Below are 17981 nucleotides of genomic sequence, written 5' to 3'. Positions count from 1 at the left end.
TAATTTTCCCTTTGGGGCCCCGCCCTGGCCCCAGGGGTCGGGGTAGGAATCTCAATTTTACAATTTGAAACCATCTACCTCCAAGGATAATTCTCACCAAGTAAAAATAATTTCCTACAGAAAGTTGTCAAAATATACCCAAAAGTGTTATTTCCCTATATAAACTATAGTAAACTTTACCCCCTCCCCAAGGGAGAACGGATAGCTCGGGGGTCCTGAAATTTACAATTTAAGTAAAGCCCCTGATGATCTTTCTTTCCACGTAGAGAAAATCACTGTAGTACCTGTGAGTCTGGAGAAGAAGATTTTTGAAATATTGGATAATTTTCCCTTTGGGGCCCCGCCCTGGCCCCAGGGGTGGGGGTAGGAATCCCAATTTTACAATTTTGAAGCCTCATCTACCAAGGATGATTCTGACCAAGTTTGAAAAAAATCCATCCACTGGTTCTTGAGAAGAAGTTGAAAATGTAAAAGTTTACGCATGACGCACGACGCACGACGCACGACGCACGACGGACGACGGCGGACGAAAAGCGATTGGAATAGGTCACTTGAGCAAAGCTCAGGTGACCTAATAAGGCTTATATTACGTACTTATATACTGGTGTTATAAAACATCACTATCAAGAAATTTTGAATTTAAATAAAATTATTGACATATAATTAGACTGTTACATGCCATTTCTATGTGAACTACAGAGATTAAGAGGGTAAAGAATCCCTGTACCACCAGATATCTAAAGTAATGTCTTCAGTTTGTGTGTTATACATGTATAGAAGTGGCTCCATGTAATTAAACCAAACGATAAATCGCCAATTATTAATTGCTGTTTTTAAAATGACAAATTTGGTTTGGTTGTATAATCGAGTTATTGATTCAGCTACTCATTATCTTAAAGACTTTAACCGCTGTTAATGCAGAAATATATCAATGAATGTTGACTATCTGGAATTTAAAAACGCTATCATTTTCAAATATTTTGATTTTTTCTCTCTCTTCACATTATATCAATTCCACCTGGAAGCAATACTGAATTTGGGGTTGGAAAGCAAATCTGGACTAAAAACTTGAGAACTGGTGTTGGTAATGGGCTGGTGCCGAGTGTTAGACAAACAAAGGCATGGAGAGAAACCAGCAGTACCGTTATGGGTCCGGTCCGGGGGCACAAACAGATGGACAGCAGGAGTACTGGCAGTAAAAGAACAACTACATAAATAGCCCAGAGCCATGGGTGTTGGTCAGCCGCTGTATGCAGGGTCTTCCACACGCCCCCCTGTATCCACAACAAAACCAACATGTCAACATGCATCACATTTAACTCACTAGTATAAAGAAGATGTTTTAACCATGGAGGTAAATGTCTGTTCATCAAATAGTCCAGTATTAATTTTTGATTGAAAGTAAATAAATATAAGCAAACCTGTTTTGAATGAATCAGTATGTACATTTCATTTGATACTAAAATCAGATCAGATACTTTGGACCAGGGTTAAAACATCATCCCTCTACCGGTGAAGCTGTACAACACCAACAAACAGCATCAGGACGCACAACCCTTGCCGGCCAATTTTAACCAAACGAAGCACATTCTGCTTCAGTAGCACTTTCGAGAATCTGGCACCAGGGTTTGGGTGCAGCATACTGATGCTGTGAGTTACATACCTTAATTAACGATTCTATGCTCAACCTGTAGCTTACCTCTGATTTAGACATACAGCAATAAGCTATGATCAGTACTATGGGCAGTACAACTACAATGAGAATTACTGCCCATAGCCAAGGCCTATCTTTGGTAGCATCTAACACTGCATCAACAACACTTCTCTGAAAAGTCAGGGCATAAATAGTCAGTTTATAACATATCATCAATGGAATCTTTCAGACTAGACCCAAGTATTTTTTTTAAAAAGACAACAAGTCATTCTTCATGAATTTAGATTTGAACAACACAATAAATTTTAAATAAATCCAGACACAACAATATCTGGTCGAGTATAAGAATATCACAATATGGCATAATAGGGTTATTCCAGAACCTTTTAGGATTCAGAGACAATTTTATTTAGGAATACAAGGGTGGTTTGGTAATTCTAAATTCTTCATTAGTGATTCTGGAATATGTCAATTTATGCCACCGAACATTTATTTATCAAATAGTCAATTCTATCTGAATTTGATGACAATCTTTCCTATTTCAGTACCTTTCATTCGCATAGGTATACAACATTTACATGTAAAGTATAATATTACATATTATAGTAACTTATAGTTCATTCAGTATGAGTTGATCACTATCATATATATGAACTACTATTTAGATCTTTTTTTCTATATTTCCAGTTTTACCCACAATAAATATAAAGTTTTCTCTACATTTCTACTACAATATCAACCAAAAACAGAGGTACTTATTCCCAAATTACAGACAGGTAGACCAGCTTAATTTAAAAGTGTGACAATTACATGTATATACAAATCTATACAAGTGATTCCCCATACAGTAAAGGGAATATAATGCAGTAAAGACCAAGTAGTTTAACAATTTGCAAAATGCAATACGTTTGTTATTTGTTGAACATATGGTTGCATTTAACAAGTTCCTGGTATGCTAGATTTTGATGTTATCTGGTCTTATTCGATGTTTGCTATTAACAAGTTCCTGGTGAGGTAGATTTTGATGTAATCTAATGTACACTTGCTGTAACAAGTTCCTGGTAAGGTAGATTTTGATGTAATCTAACGTACGCTTGCTGATAACAAGTTCCTGGTGAGGTAGATTTTGATGTAATCTAATGTATGCTTGCTGTTAACAAGTTCCTGGTAAGGTAGATTTTGATGTAATCTAATGTACACTTGCTGTTAACAGGTTCCTGGTGAGGTAGATTTTGATGTATAAATCTAATGTACGCTTGCTGTTAACAGGTTCCTGGTAAGGTAGATATTGATGTAATATGATATATTTTTTGTGTCAACAGGTTCCTGGTAAGGTAGATTTTGATGTAATGTGATATATTTTTGCTGTCTATAAGTTCCATAAGGGTATATTTTTATGTTAACTGTATGCTCAGCCTACCCCTGATGACTTGGCCTTCTCCTGTGCAGATTTGATCTCCCAGGTCTGCGCAGCCCACTGTTCAGCCACAGACTTGTCGTCAGTGATCAGGAAGTTGTCAAAGACAATATCGTCATTCATTGACCAGAGCTCAAGTCCCACTGCTCCCTGTAACAGAAATTAACATTCAGTACAGTGTCAACTATAATTATATATTTTTTGACTTTTGACTATTTTCAGAAATTAATTCTTTACTGCAATAGAAAAACTGCAACTATATAGCATATATACAATGTTGGAGAAAATTGCTTTGGCAAGTCATAAACATCATTTTTATTAAAAAGTTATGAAGCTTAGGTTTATATTCTTACATAATGAAGACATAATGCATTACTTTCAAAACTTACAATAGATGTCATTTTGTATGGCTCAAGATCCTCAAAGTAAGAAGGATTGTCTATCCTCTTTGGTTTCCACACACCCTAGAAAAAGGATATAAATCATGTATATTATGCAAACTTCAATATTGAAATGCATCTATTCCACATGTACTTAACAGCTGAAAATACAGACCTATTTTACAAAAACATTTTTTTCTAGACTATTGCTTGTTATCTCATTTCCCAAAATAGGTTTTATGACACATATCTTCATCAGAAGATTTGTCAGTTTACAATATGTTGACATTCCATTGTCATTTCATTCTTAACTTTGTTCTTGTACTGGTCAATGCGTATGTGAGCTCTGAATGTATCTATTCTATTTTTCATTTTAAGGGTACGGCATGCTCTTATATATCAATTGACACCATTTCTCAGAGACAGCTTAACTGGATGTGTTCTCAAAGATATGAATTTTAGTCACCATATGCAAATCAGTCCTTATAAGAAAGCATATCTTTGTTCATTTTTCACAAAAGCTAATTCTGCAATCTAGAACTTAAATCTGAACACCCAACTTTCACTGCAGTCGGAATAGTTACTGCTATCAAGAAACATGAGTATGTTTTGGCCGGTCTAGTTTGATCTTCAACTGATAACTGATCTTTACCTGGTATCCTGGGTTATCAATGATAGGCGCTGACCACTTGCCCTTGTATTTGGGGTTTTTGACGCTAGGTTTCTCCCATTTACCACAGCCTGGGGCATTCTGGCACAAGGGATTGTCTGCAGAAGAAACAAATATATATCACCATTGCTTATCTGATAATGATCAATGTCGATGAAAACCAATATCCTAGTTGTAACTGGCTGACATCAATAGAGATAACATTGATGAATAATCCGTATTTGCTTGAGCTCCTTTGGAGTGATTCACTAAACAATTGCAGAAGTCTCAATCTAATCAAGCAAAAAGGCAATTTATAATGGTTAATGTCATGTTTCAGATGGACAGGTCAATCAGAATCTGTTCTGACAACAGTTGGCATGGCCATTAAAATCATTTTAAATCAAGATATGATAAAAGTCACTAATCTTCTTATTACATAAAAGTATGTTACTGTTTCCTGTGCTCTTTTCAAAGGATCACTATAAAAACAAGAATTCCACTGAAGTGAAGGTGTTGCCTGCACAAGATTAGGTGGAATGATGGCTGAATTCAGTTATGTCTTGAAGAAGTAATACAGAGCAATGTATTTACTGCTGTATTACTGATCTGATCACAGCTCCCTCATAAATTATTTTGGATTTTGACTGAGCAATGATCTTGTATATATCATTGCAATCTCAGTAATTATACAGGAATTTTGCCAAGCAGAAAGTAAACTAAGCAAATTTCATCAAAATTTGATTATTCCTTAAAAAGGTATCATTGAGCATGCAGACATTAATCGTTTTGTACTGCTCAGTCAATAACAAGCGCAGTCTACAAGCAACATTCAAATGAGATGTCCTGGGCCTGGACAATACTTGTCCGAGTGTGACAGATATCTAGTGTACTTACTGATGAGAGGAGCCTCCCAGTCACCGTCCATGTCATCATCCCTGTCACAGAAAAAAAGGACAATGTCTTACGCTACACCAATAAAAACTTTTAATCTCTATACTTATTTAAACATTTAATGAAGCTATACTATAGTTTCCTGCTGCTTTTGTTCATGTTTTACCATTTTAACTAAAGAACCGTATATATGTTTATATCATATTTGGCCATTTTAATGCTAAATTATCTATAATGATCAAGAATTCTGAACTAAAATTAATTTAAGTGTACTGTGTCAATGATATTGCAGGTTCTGTAATATGGTTGCATTCATTTCAGCAGTGTTTTCAGTTGGCAGCCCCAATGTAACAAGCATTAGAAAATCTACTGGAATTCAGCAAGTTACTAGCACTGCCCCGATGTGCAAACTAAGAAATTGCAAATGCCTGATTTATTGAAAGTCTTATCCTATTTGGATTTTTGTCCAAGCCTACTTGGTATTATTATTAATGGAGAGCCTACCAGTCGGATGGTTTCTCTGCCTCTGGGTCGGGGATAAGCTCTGTCTCCTCTTCCAGCCAACCACTGGGCATTGCAGCATCCTCATCCACAATCTTCTCAGGCTCAGCCTCATCCCTGTCAGCAGACAAGACATCCAATGTGTAATGCTTACATTACAGACACTAATTATAATACCCTTAAGTCAGTGAGCAATACATAGTAGATGCTTTATACAAAACTTTGACAATATATCAGGAAAACTTCAGAAATACTATCCCTGTAATACCACCATACCTTCAACAGTAGCTGTATCTAATAGCTACCTGCTTAAAAACAAAATACCATCAACAGTCTTTCTTGGTATATTTGGTCACTATAGCATATACAGTAGCTGTTAATCCTTTCCTGACCTTCAGTACAAAAATTCACTTCACAGCACTAACTCAACAAAACAGTGGCACACATACTTTTTTTTTAACATTACCCTGGACCATTAAAGCCATGAAGAGAAACTAACAAGTGGACTTCAAAATCAATATCAACTTACCAATCTTCTGGTTTGGATGCTTCAGGGTCTTGTATCCTGAAGAACAATACTTTCAGTTTAATATTTAACTTAAACCCGTTAATAAATCTAAAACATTATACATGTATCTATGAACAGTGTTAAGAGAGTGAAATTACCCAGTAAAACCCAGTAATGCTATAAAGACAATGAAATTCAATTAATGCGTGGTTCCAATTTCAAAAGTTATTCAATAGTTATTGTTAAAAAAAAAAGAGTCTGAATAAAATATCAACTTCACAGCAAATTGTATCATTCATTTGATGAAAATTATGTGTTCGTAACTTTATATATGGAAAGATTTCTATTTTTCTTCTTCTAATATTTGTTATACCATTACATTCCATAGTGAGATAATACTCATCTCATCGCTTCTATTTCTTATTAATAAATTACATATAATTGTTAAGATGAAGCGTAACATTTTTCACATCAAGATCACTTTTTCCTTAATTAAATATAAATTAGATTTTATAAAATACCTATGATTTTTTCCCCCCTTGGATTTCCTATTATTCAAAGTTCCCTTGTACTTCCACCCAGAAAACGTATTTATTTTATCTGAATATGAAATGTTCCACAGCTACGCAGCAGCCATCAAGACAAACATGTACATTTATCCCGCTATGAGCCACTTACTTCTCTCTGTCATCCCAATCTGAAGGCTTCTTGTCGTTGGGGTCATCAATTTCTTTTGGCGGATTGACAGGAGGACTAAAAGCACAAAAAAACAATGAACATAACATTGACAAGAACCAAATTTAATTTGGGTATCATAGTTCAAGACAACATCAATGGGATTCATCAACAAATCGGACACTTGGTTTTATAGCCTGAATCAGAAGAGGTTAACCTAGTTATATAACATCCAAAAAATAACCAGACAAGATTAAGTCTTTAATAGCCTCAAACAAATTAGACAAGGTCAACAGTCTTATAGCCTAAAACAAATGAAAAATAATCAACAGAGTTTTGCGCTCTCAAAAAAATCATATAAGGTCAAAAAGGCTTTGGATAACGAGTAACAAAACTATGAAAATACAGTCGAACCACGTTATCTCAAAGTCGACGGGGTTGTGGAAAAACTTCTAGCTATCAGAGTTTTCGAGTTCATAAATTTGGTGTGAAATTTGCTGTTTGGACATAGCAGTCGTTGATTTTATTAATAGCCAGTGATTATAATCAATCGATGAATGATATACATAATCAATATAACAAATACAGGTATGTAATTTTACAATAAACACTCTTACAAAAATAGAGCAAGTTATTTCCGAAAAATGTAACATACTTTTGTTAAACGCGATCAAAACAGTTGGACCAAATTGAGAGACTATAGCTAAAAGTTGTTTTTGGCTAGTCTAGCTCTTGGCAAAGTCTTTCCAGGTTTGCATTTGTATTTGCAGGTCTGTCAAGTTTTATTTTTGAAGTGTACCATTTAGAAATCAAACTATACCATTGTCTCTGACCTAAAAGCGTTAATGAAGGTGCGCTAGTCTAAAACAAATCACTGTAATGGAGCGTATGCATAGTTGATTCTGTAAATGAAAACACACACAAACAGGTTATGTCGTTCATGTAACACATCCATTCATTAAAGCCAAATGTGACACCCGACATCTCAACTCGATGTAATCAACAGCAATTATCGTATTGTTCTTCAATATCTCAATTGACTTTCAAAGCCATACTGGCTCCTGTAAAAACATGAACCCGTGGAGTTGTCCTAGGTTGTGATTTTAACTGTGGAACTCTTTTTATGCATGACCACGCTTTGTGTACAAATCATTAAACGGACTCGCAGTAAGTACAGAATACTGTTGATCAACATTGATGAAGTTTGTTTTTTATTATGAACAACATGGTTTTGACAGTCCGCACACTTTATTGTGAATCCTTTTTACCCATTTCATTCTAGTCTACTCACGAAAGATGTTCATAACACGGATGGCGTACTTTTGCGCTTTATTTGTATCAAAGAATTAATAAGTGACAAAATAAAATTAGAACACTATGAAGTAGACGATGTTTTGATGTTGGATTTATGATATTGAAACCAATATCTTACTTCGAGGTATCTGAGTTTTTCCGACTTTACAGGGTTCGAATTATCAGAGTTTTATTTACTAAGATAAAGAAGAGATTTTGCCGGGACCGGATAACTGTATTATTATTTGAATATTTGAAGGTCAATGTCATACTAATTTATAACTATTTACATGACATTTGTATTTCACATTTAAAATAACTTTTCAGCACAATGGTAAACTCAAATATAGAGAAACTGGTAAAGTTGTTATAACCATGCAACACATTTTTGTTCATATATATTGTTTGATGCAATACAATCATACACAGCAAAGCCAGTGAAACTATAATTCACCGTAAAACAGAGCTGCTGACCAGTGTATTCTGTACTGAGGTGTTCTTTAGTGTGTTTTGTACTGGGGTGTGTAGAGTTTTTTGTACTAAGATGTTGTCTAGTGTTTTACATTGAGGTTTTGTTTAGTGTGTGTTGTACTGATCATGAGGTGTTGTCTAGTGTGTTTTGCAATGAGGTTTTGTTTAGTATGTGTTGTATTAAGATGTTGTCTAGTGTGTTTTGTACTGAGGTGATGATTAGTATGTTGTATTGAGGTGTTGATCAGTGTGTTTTGTACTGATATGTTATTTAGTGTGTGTTGTACCAAGGTGTTGTTTAATGTGTTTTGTACTGAGGTGTTGATCAGTGTGTTTTGTACTGATGTGTTATTTAGTGTGTGTTGTACCGAGGTGTTGTTTAATGTGTTTTGTACTGAGGTGTTGCTTAGTGTGTTTTGTACTGACCTGACATCATCCAGCAGACTACCCTCATTCACCAAGATGTTGTCCACCATCATTTCAAAGGTGTTGTCAGGATTTACAACTACAAATATCAAAATGCTCTCAAAACACATAGAAAATATATATACTTCATAAGCTTAATAAATCTAAACCTATTTTCAGTCTAGTCCAAATAATAGCTTCTGATTTAAAATGTAACTTCTAATTTTGTTATGTTTAACTGTCTTCATTAGAAATTCTTTTTTTCTGAACAAAACTATTTTTGAGCAAAATCATTCCAATACATTGTGTCACACCATTAATCAATTTAGAACAAATAATATGAAAAAGAATATCTCCCTGGGTATTTTCTCCAAAGCAGACAAGAAGGTAAATGACAAGACCATTACCCACCTAAAGTATACATGTGTGTCTTCTTGTCTGTGAAATGTTTATCAATGTTGGCAGTTGGCTTTTTGGCATGTTTCTCCTAAATAAAGGAAAACATAAAGGTTAAATTCCTTGTCTCCAAGTCAACTTGACTACATTTCTTGCCTCAAAATCTCCATGATTAAATTTTCATTATGAAAGATGAACATGAAAACAAATAATTATGATATTAAAGGCAACAATGCTGCATCATATAGATGTAAAAAATGCTTTTCCAACATTAAAAGATATCAGGGTTAGACATCAGTTCACCTACCTCAAACTCTCCAGTCACTAGGTTCTTGTGTCGGAAGATGAAGTGGAGCTGGGAGAAGAAACAAAATGCATTCAGTCCACAGTGATTTGGTAAGAATAGTTCATAGAATTTACAAACAACAATTTTGAACGCAGTAACTTTCTTGAACAATTTTTTTACATATCTTAATTCGCTCTAAACATGACTGTATTCCTACTTTTGCCCTGACTTTGCCGTCTAGGGAATTAGTCCTCTATGAGCTGTGTGTAAGTCTGAAAAAAACTAAAACCCTCGTACACATTAACTCATCCAGAAGCTTCCAGGGTGTAGACTGACTACCTTGACGATTTCCATATTTCATTAAGGACAATCAACAAGCAAATAATTAGTGAGAGGTAGGCAGAACTTGTTCTCAGTCATCATTGATCTTCAAACAACAGTGCAATGGAGAAAATATAAAGTCAGGTAGTGGCCCCAGGCCTAGGTCTGCATACATTACCAGTTCCTTCTTCCCTCCCTTTCAACATTATTTACATATTTATTGATGATGATTTGAAATACTCACTTTATGTTCCATGCCACACTTGTCTGGTCCAAACATAATAGTGTAGGGAGTCTTGTCCTGGAACATTTTCTGGAAAGCAAATCCAATAGATATAATCTAAATCACCCTTTCTGTTCAAATAAATATTGTCTACTAGTAATTAGTCCAGAGTTTTGTAGAACTAAAAAGCAAATGGTTCAAGACCCTCATTTTAATATCTTAAATCCTACATTACACTGCGTCGCCTTGAATGACTTAAACACACAGTACTTGGCTATTAAGAACTAAAAAAAACAATTAAATAAGAACTGAAAATAACAATTAACCCATCACACTTATAAAAAAAAGAACTTCTTCATTAATTGAACAATGCTTTAATTTTATGAAATATTCATAAAGTTTGAGAAAAAGTTGTTTTCTATATCCTAGCTTATAATTCCTGTCGATCTTAAAAACTTGTTACAATAAATCGGAGATATCACTTTTTCATACAAATGCTCCGTTAATATAAGAGTGCAGTGATGGCTTACCAGGTCCATTCTCTTGTTTTCTGAGAGAAGTTTGACGTAGGCCCCACCACAATCTATACCATTCTGGAATTTTACTTCATATCTACAGAGAAACAAACAAATTCTTTCATCAATATGAGGGAATAAAGAATTTCACAAAAATGGATGTGTCGCCTGTGCGAGCTTAGGTGAAATTGCAGTTGATTGTAATTAACGAATGAAATAAAATATTATTAAATAGCATCACAAAGCAAATATTTTGACCAGACATCAAGTAGTGTTTTATGCAATTTCATCCCCCATCCAATAAATCCTTCAAATGATTTCATCTGCAATCCATCAGCTAATCACATCAGTCTAATTATATATGCCTGATTTTGGTTTTGCATTTTAATTGAGCGATAGACTAATAAGTAAGGTAGAATGGCAGTTTTATCAAAATATTTTTATTTTTTCAAAAAATCAATTACCTACCAAAGACTCTTAGCTGCTAATTGATTAATTTCTGAGCTGATATTTTAATTATATGTAGAAAGTCTCAGTGTAACATAGAATTCAATCAATGACAAATACAATAGAAACTTACTGCACAATGAATGGTTTTCCTGAGAACACATATGTTTTTTCCAGTTTGGACGATATGGCATGATGCTTGGCCTTAGTCTGAAATTTAACAAAAAGAGAAATAAAGATTTTTGATTAAAGTTCGAGATAAAAAGCATCAAAACTGTATTTATACAAACTAAACACCTCTATCATCTCACACCCGAGACCTTCATAGAGTTTACAGATCTAATAGGCTTTATGTCATTATACTATACACCATGGATCTTCGTTGGAAGATTTTATGATACTCTATACATTGTATGCTACTTCACTTCACAAATTTTTGAAGAAGTCGGTTTTACATATTTGATCTGTGTGCCCTTGAAAAATAGGTCAAGCCAGAAACGTCCTGAAAAGTTGGGCCTACTTACTCAAGTTTATTTATCCGATTCTATTGTATAATATGACTTAAACTTGCAACTTTTCGTAATTATTAAATTGGCAATGGAATCAGGGATTATTCAACGAAATTTAGCAGTTTTATTGCTGCGAGCATATTTCAAAACATTTCCGAAAATCCTCGAAAAATTTACGAGAAATGTTCGCGACCAAGGACTGGCTTTTGATTGGGTATCGTGTACACCCCTTTCTTCACACTTCATTTTTCCGTAAAAAGTGTGCACTATAGGAAAATATTAACGCTAGTTGTTGGTCAGACATAAAATATCTAAATCAGTCAATAGCAATTTATAATACGACAGTTTACCCCTTCCGGAACCCCAAAGGTGCCCCAATTCATACAGTATACTCGGAACATCTTTGGGTTATATGTAATTCCTGTGGTAAAAATTTGGAACGCCTTTAAGTTTTATGCTATTCCTGTTTAAAAAGGAAATTGATATCTGAGTTATCCAAGAGCTTGTCATTAGCGCCTGGTATAGTCCGACAGAAGCAATACACTTAACAGCCCAAGACAACAGAGGTCAAAATCTGGGACTGAAACTGAAATTAATAGTCCCCGCTGGGGTTCCCCCAGGGGGTAAATAAAAACCCCAACATAAGTAGAATCCAACATCTAGGATATTTTACTTTGGTACTAAAATAAATTCAAGTTCTCATTTCATTTTCCAACCACTGCTTGTCTTAGCAAGACACCAAAAAAAACATATCCTTCGATGCAGGTTTCATCATACTTACTTTTAACAACAAAGCAAGATCGCCCTCCATTGCGTTATCTTTTGGCTCCTCTACACTCCATCTTCCTGTTTGAGCAAACAACAAATATAACTGAGATATACGTTACACACATGTACAATGAAAAGGCATCTTTATGGTAAAGCAACCTTGGGTTAAACAGTCTAGAATCTCCTCTGGGATAATGTTTTGTGTAATAATGCTGCTTCGCAGTACCCTAAATTAATGAAATACAGCCTGCATACTAGGGTTGACTATTGAGCAGAATTACAATTGTGATGGCATTGCTATAATTGAAAACTATAGCAATACTGTTACATTAACCTAACAAAGAACATAACTAAATAGCACCAACAAGAAGATGAAGAACGAGGTTGACCTATATAGGTCAATCGGTGTTCTATATAACACACACCTACTGGTGTAAGGTGAAATATAAACCTGGTATCTTCTGTGGAACAGTCGCATATGGTTGTTTGTAGTCCTTTTTTGATAATTTTTCTTTAGTTTATAATTAATATCACTTAAGTAACTATTGAAGGTATTGATAGGGTATCATACCACTGCCACATTCGTTAATAATTTAGTTTTCAACTCGACTTATTGCTATGGGAGCCACCACTATCACAGTAAGTTGACCTATCAACTTATCGTTACATCCTTACTACTAACCATCATATTTGGCAATGTTCTCATCGGTGTCATCCTTTTTGGCTTGTGATACAGTCCACCTGTAAAATGTGAAAAATGTTAAAGATTACAATTTCTCCTGTACATCACACAGTTGATAAAGTTACAATTGGGAATAAACTATCTAACAGATTAATTCCCATCGGTCTGGTATGTAACTTATATATATGGGTAATTCATCAGTCAACAGATTAGTGTAACAGATTCCACGGGAGTGGATTTGTCGCCTGCTCAGCGCTTTTAGTAAAAAAAGTGTTTTGGCTCAAGTTATCGCGTAAACAGACATGCCAAAACGCGGAAAGTTGAAACTCGTAATATATGTTGGACATAATTGCTTCTAGCATTACCGTACAAAATTTGAAAGGAATTGTCCGAGCTTTATTGGTATGCAATATGTGTACCAAGTTTCAGTTCAATCAACCCTAAGGGAACTGAAGTTATTGCACAGAAACCTTATTTCGGACGAGGCAACCGTTGACGCCGACAAAGCAATAACAATATATATGTCACCTCGCATTGCAGGCGACACAATAAAGAACATTATATAACACTTTGATTTCAATATTATGAACCAATTATATTGATTATCATGGAATTTGTTATCCATTATCAGAATCGGAAAAGCATACCAATAATTGTTTTATTATAATCTATCATCAACCCATCACCAGCATAATGATTTGATCCATCTCAAAGTTCAAGAGGAGAAGTTCTTTAAGCAATATGGATGAAGCAATCTTTTTTTGGGTAGGACCAAACAAGGACCCTTGATTTGTATAACTTTGAATCCCCTGCTTCTAGTCAAATTTGGTGAAATTCTGTTAAGAAATTATGAAAGAAAATGTTGACGAATGGGCTACATGGTACGGCATCATCTTTGCTTGGTCCTTCAATTTGGACCAGGTTAACTATATATAGAATCACAGCACCATCTGGTAATTACACATAATACTTCTCTTTTTTTTTTACTTCTATTTATTAAATATCAAGTTTGTTTAATTATTATCTGGTTGCAACTTTAACCAAATATGAATACTGAAAAACATTTCTTCACTTCACATTTATACATAAAAAGGTATTTGTATTGTGTTGTTTTGTTGGTTTAGCTCTGTAAACACATACCTGGTTTTTAAGTCATCTTTGCTGTTGAATGGTTCTGCTAGGTATACATTTCCTTCCAGTGTAGGTGGTTTATACGGGATCTGTTATGAAGGTTAACTCAAAATCAGTAATGTATACACAAATTATACATATACAATACATTACCAACACTTTTAGGACATTTAATACAACATGTGTACCTAACAATGTATATGTACGTATACCTATCTGTATAAAACAGATGAGGGATGCATTGGTACATGTACCAGCATAACACATCACATAATAGGGGTCATTTGTGCTATCAGCTGATCCTAAACATATTTGTCCATTAATATGTTTTTAGTGTGGTACAATTGTAAAGAAAAAATTGAAGTGACCTAGAGGAGAACTAAGAACTTGTCTACAGCAAGTAAATTGCATGTATTCAGAGAATATAAAGCTCCCTAGACAAGTCTAAAGTTGATTAAAGGTAACTTTGTATACAAGCATGAGCTCACATTAAATATGTCTGTATACATAGGATTCATGAACCTGAAGAGACTTATTTACTTAATGAGTGAAAACACATGTGGAAAAGTGAAGTTTCGTTTTAAAGAATTTTATTAATTAAAGTCATACTCCGCAATTTCATTATATAACTATAATTCCATTTGCTCTGCATTGCCACTATATAACCTTACCAAACAAAATAGAAAGATATCAGATCATAATTCTCACACAATTCCCATCGATGTAGTGATATGAAGAACATGTTCCTGATGTTGTGACTATATGACGTCATTCTGACCGGCGTCACAATATTAAGTGTATTATTGACGTCACAAAAGAAATGTCATCTGCCAGAAAATAACACATCAACGCAAATAAATTTTCATTCCATAAACACAGTAACTCCTGGATTCTTCACATACGCAACATTTTCCGGCTGCACTTCTATTTCCAATCGCTAAATTCACCTTTCGTCTCCAGGCCAAATCACCACATCAATAACAATACGCATTCCTCACGGTAACCCATCCGTGCTACCAGATTAAAAAACCCAATTTATCAATGTAACTCGCAACAATCTATGTAGTTTTGTTGTATAAAAGGTGAATAGCAACACGGTGGAATATACTGATTAAGTGATCTAAAAAAATCAAATTGATATTTTGTGTTTATTTCCACAAACTATTTTTTTTACCCGGGAACGGTCCTGTGTACTCGTGAATCAAAGTCACAAGAGCAGGTCCCATTGACAGACAGTGCAAAATTTGACTTTGAAATGCGATAACAGGTTGGAAATCTAAGAAAAACTTAAATTAAAAACGGAAATATAAGTATTAAACGGCCTTTTTGGAAAGTTATTGCTGCCCCAATTGCATGATTGTGACTAAATTTGGGATCTTATCTTTTCTCTTCTTTCTAAACAACTTTCTTCTTCTAATGCACATCTCCCTTGACAATGCCTCATTTTTGGCCTTTAGTTGAGCGTTTACCCCTGTGAGAAAGGCTTTGGGTTCTGACCCCTGGCCGAGACATACCAGAGTCTGTAAAAATGGTAGTTTCTACTCCTGCTAAACGCTCAGCAATTTAGGAGTGGGACGACAGGTTCTCCCGTTGTCAGTATAATGTGACCGGGTGGAGTGTCCTGCTGGTCGTCATCAGTTTCGCGCTATCACAAGAAGACGAACATACTGCAGCCTCCCAACACACACACGCATACACTAAACACATGCATCTTGCACATAGGAGAGGCCGTCCTTAAATGACCTTAGCTGTTGATAGGACGTTATCAATTCTAAACCAAACCAAACGAGAAAGAGCCATATATGCATCTATTTTATCAAAAACATATACTTTTGGGTTTCGTATCAAAAGCAATGACAGTCATTCTGATTGCTGTGTTCTTTTAAAAAATACTGTTTCTTCTGATAATTGTGGTTATGTATGTGTTTCCAGAAATTTTGTTTGTTTTCGTTTTGTATTCTTGTGTGTATGTTTTTTTTTTTAAAATTTCCAATACAGAAATATGCATGGTATGCATTTGAAGACGGAATAGCAAATTTTACTCACTCTGTCAAAATATTACTCTTGCATACAAGTAAAATTTAGAATCAAGAGAAAAAATATTTCGAAAGCATGCATGCATTGCCCAAAGTCAAAATATGCACTTGCAATTGCTGCACAAGAAGATAAAGTTGCCCTGTGTGTTGTTGGGCAAGTAGATTTTAACATTCTAATCTTCTGTTTAATTACCAAAGCATTATATACTTATCTGTATGTTTATTGGCACAAAAAAAAGTAAAAAAAGAATATTATTACATTTTTTTGGTTTTATATCAGGGAAAACATCATTTTCCATTGGGAATAGGGTCAAAATATATTGGTGACATACCATGGTGTCACTATGCTTCTATATACAGTATAACATTTATGTTTCATATATCAATGTCCATTGTAATTTTTATTTGTCTAAAATACACATACTTTTTCAACATTATCCTCCTCCTCTTCTTCCTCTATAGAGACATCATTGTTATCATCATCTCCTTCATCCAAACTCTCACAATGATATCTTGGAATAGATACCAAGGCAAGTAGTCCAATCAGGAGAAAAACACTCTTCATTGTAATGTCAAATTTAGTCTAGGCAATCCTGAAATTAAAACTTTGTTCAGTAGGAAAGTATAACAGACATATAGCAGAGTTCTCACATTGATCTTAGCCTCACCAAAGAAAGATCTTCAACATAATCAGTTCAATCAAAATTTGATAATTATTTGTCTATATTTTCCCCTATATTAGTATAATTATATCTGCTGGATTGTGAATCGTGTAAAATTTCAAGTTTCAGTATTCATGCAGATATGCACAAAAGATTAAATCACCCAAACTGGACTTCTAACAATACTTTTTTTGGTGTAACATTATTTTAATTGTGATTTAGGATGTACATTACTTGTCTTCTATAAACATAAGAGGACACTTGTCAGCGATTTTCATAGAATGTGATTATTCCAAAGTTACAAATAAGAAGCCTCGGGTTGGCTATTTTTTTTATGGGATCATGGATTTGATTGCATTATGCGGCGCCTGTCAGATGTATCTCATTGTTAATCTCTAACATTGTTTGATTATGATGTACGATACATACTATACCCATGTAAAAGTTACCTGTAATGGTCATTCTTGAACAATGAAAACACAATCCTTGTTTTTGTGAAGTTTAAATAGAAACATTTCTAGTTTACATTTACATATGCATACATGCATGGCTCATATTAATGAATAAACATTGACATTGGACGTTGCTTATATTAACGCACAGTCATGTGCATGCATGAATAATGACGACGAGAAAGGGGTGGGGGTTTTCGTCGAGATTCCGAGAGAATCTATCCTGAACATTAAATTGTTTCAATTTGCATATATATAAAACATTGTAAACACGAAAAGTCCCCTTTTTATAATAAAAAATACAATGGTTTCTTTACCAATAATCAAAGGCCTGTGATACGTTACTTTCAGCAGGGACAGTATATAGTTTTACGTCCCTGCTTTCAGCAAGCTACTTGTGCATGCATTTTTCGCGATGACCAAAATACAGCGCGTTCATAAACGTTCACCAATCAATACTTCACAAGACCGTTACCATACAGCAACAACCATAAAGAATTCCATCTCACATACTTTTTCGTTTTGACAATTTAAGACTTACAACAACTGTAAATAAAATTCCCAAGTGTACAGACGCCGGCGTGTTTCACATGTCGTCTTGATCACTGCCGTACCGTTAAACGTGGAGACATTTGATTGGTATTTTGAAACGGATATCTTGATTGGCCTATTATTTATCACGTGATATAGAACAAACAAAAACCTG

At 34.6% G+C, this 17981-nt stretch overlaps 1 protein-coding gene across 2 annotated transcripts in view; it reads right to left on the bottom strand.

Annotated features, from left to right (window-relative positions):
• The window catches only part of LOC110455977 (calnexin-like), a 27830-nt gene extending 9913 nt beyond the window's left edge, over window positions 1-17917 (bottom strand). Inside the window, exons 1-19 of one of the 2 annotated variants that reach the window (XM_021506467.1) lie at window positions 17817-17917; window positions 16586-16754; window positions 14135-14214; window positions 12995-13053; window positions 12326-12390; window positions 11169-11245; window positions 10604-10685; window positions 10095-10163; window positions 9551-9598; window positions 9259-9334; window positions 8869-8947; window positions 6682-6756; window positions 6025-6060; window positions 5499-5612; window positions 4998-5038; window positions 4104-4219; window positions 3461-3535; window positions 3075-3221; window positions 1700-1825 (exon numbers count right to left, since the gene is read on the bottom strand). In XM_021506467.1, the coding sequence (XP_021362142.1) occupies window positions 1700-1825; window positions 3075-3221; window positions 3461-3535; window positions 4104-4219; window positions 4998-5038; window positions 5499-5612; window positions 6025-6060; window positions 6682-6756; window positions 8869-8947; window positions 9259-9334; window positions 9551-9598; window positions 10095-10163; window positions 10604-10685; window positions 11169-11245; window positions 12326-12390; window positions 12995-13053; window positions 14135-14214; window positions 16586-16726 (1506 nt within the window). In that variant the 5' untranslated portion in view covers window positions 16727-16754; window positions 17817-17917. Of the gene's footprint in view, window positions 1-1142; window positions 1275-1699; window positions 1826-3074; window positions 3222-3460; window positions 3536-4103; window positions 4220-4997; window positions 5039-5498; window positions 5613-6024; window positions 6061-6681; window positions 6757-8868; window positions 8948-9258; window positions 9335-9550; window positions 9599-10094; window positions 10164-10603; window positions 10686-11168; window positions 11246-12325; window positions 12391-12994; window positions 13054-14134; window positions 14215-16585; window positions 16755-17816 lie in introns of both variants that reach the window. The other variant, XM_021506466.1, reaches the window with a different exon arrangement.
• Between the last annotated feature and the right edge of the window lie 64 nt (window positions 17918-17981).

The sequence above is a fragment of the Mizuhopecten yessoensis genome, unplaced genomic scaffold (genome assembly GCF_002113885.1).
Source record: "Mizuhopecten yessoensis strain PY_sf001 unplaced genomic scaffold, ASM211388v2 scaffold8447, whole genome shotgun sequence".
In the NCBI taxonomy this organism is placed as follows: Eukaryota; Metazoa; Mollusca; class Bivalvia; order Pectinida; family Pectinidae; genus Mizuhopecten; species Mizuhopecten yessoensis.
The sequence above is the reverse complement of the archived record's forward strand: the minus strand, read 5'-3'. Positions and strand labels throughout refer to the sequence as shown.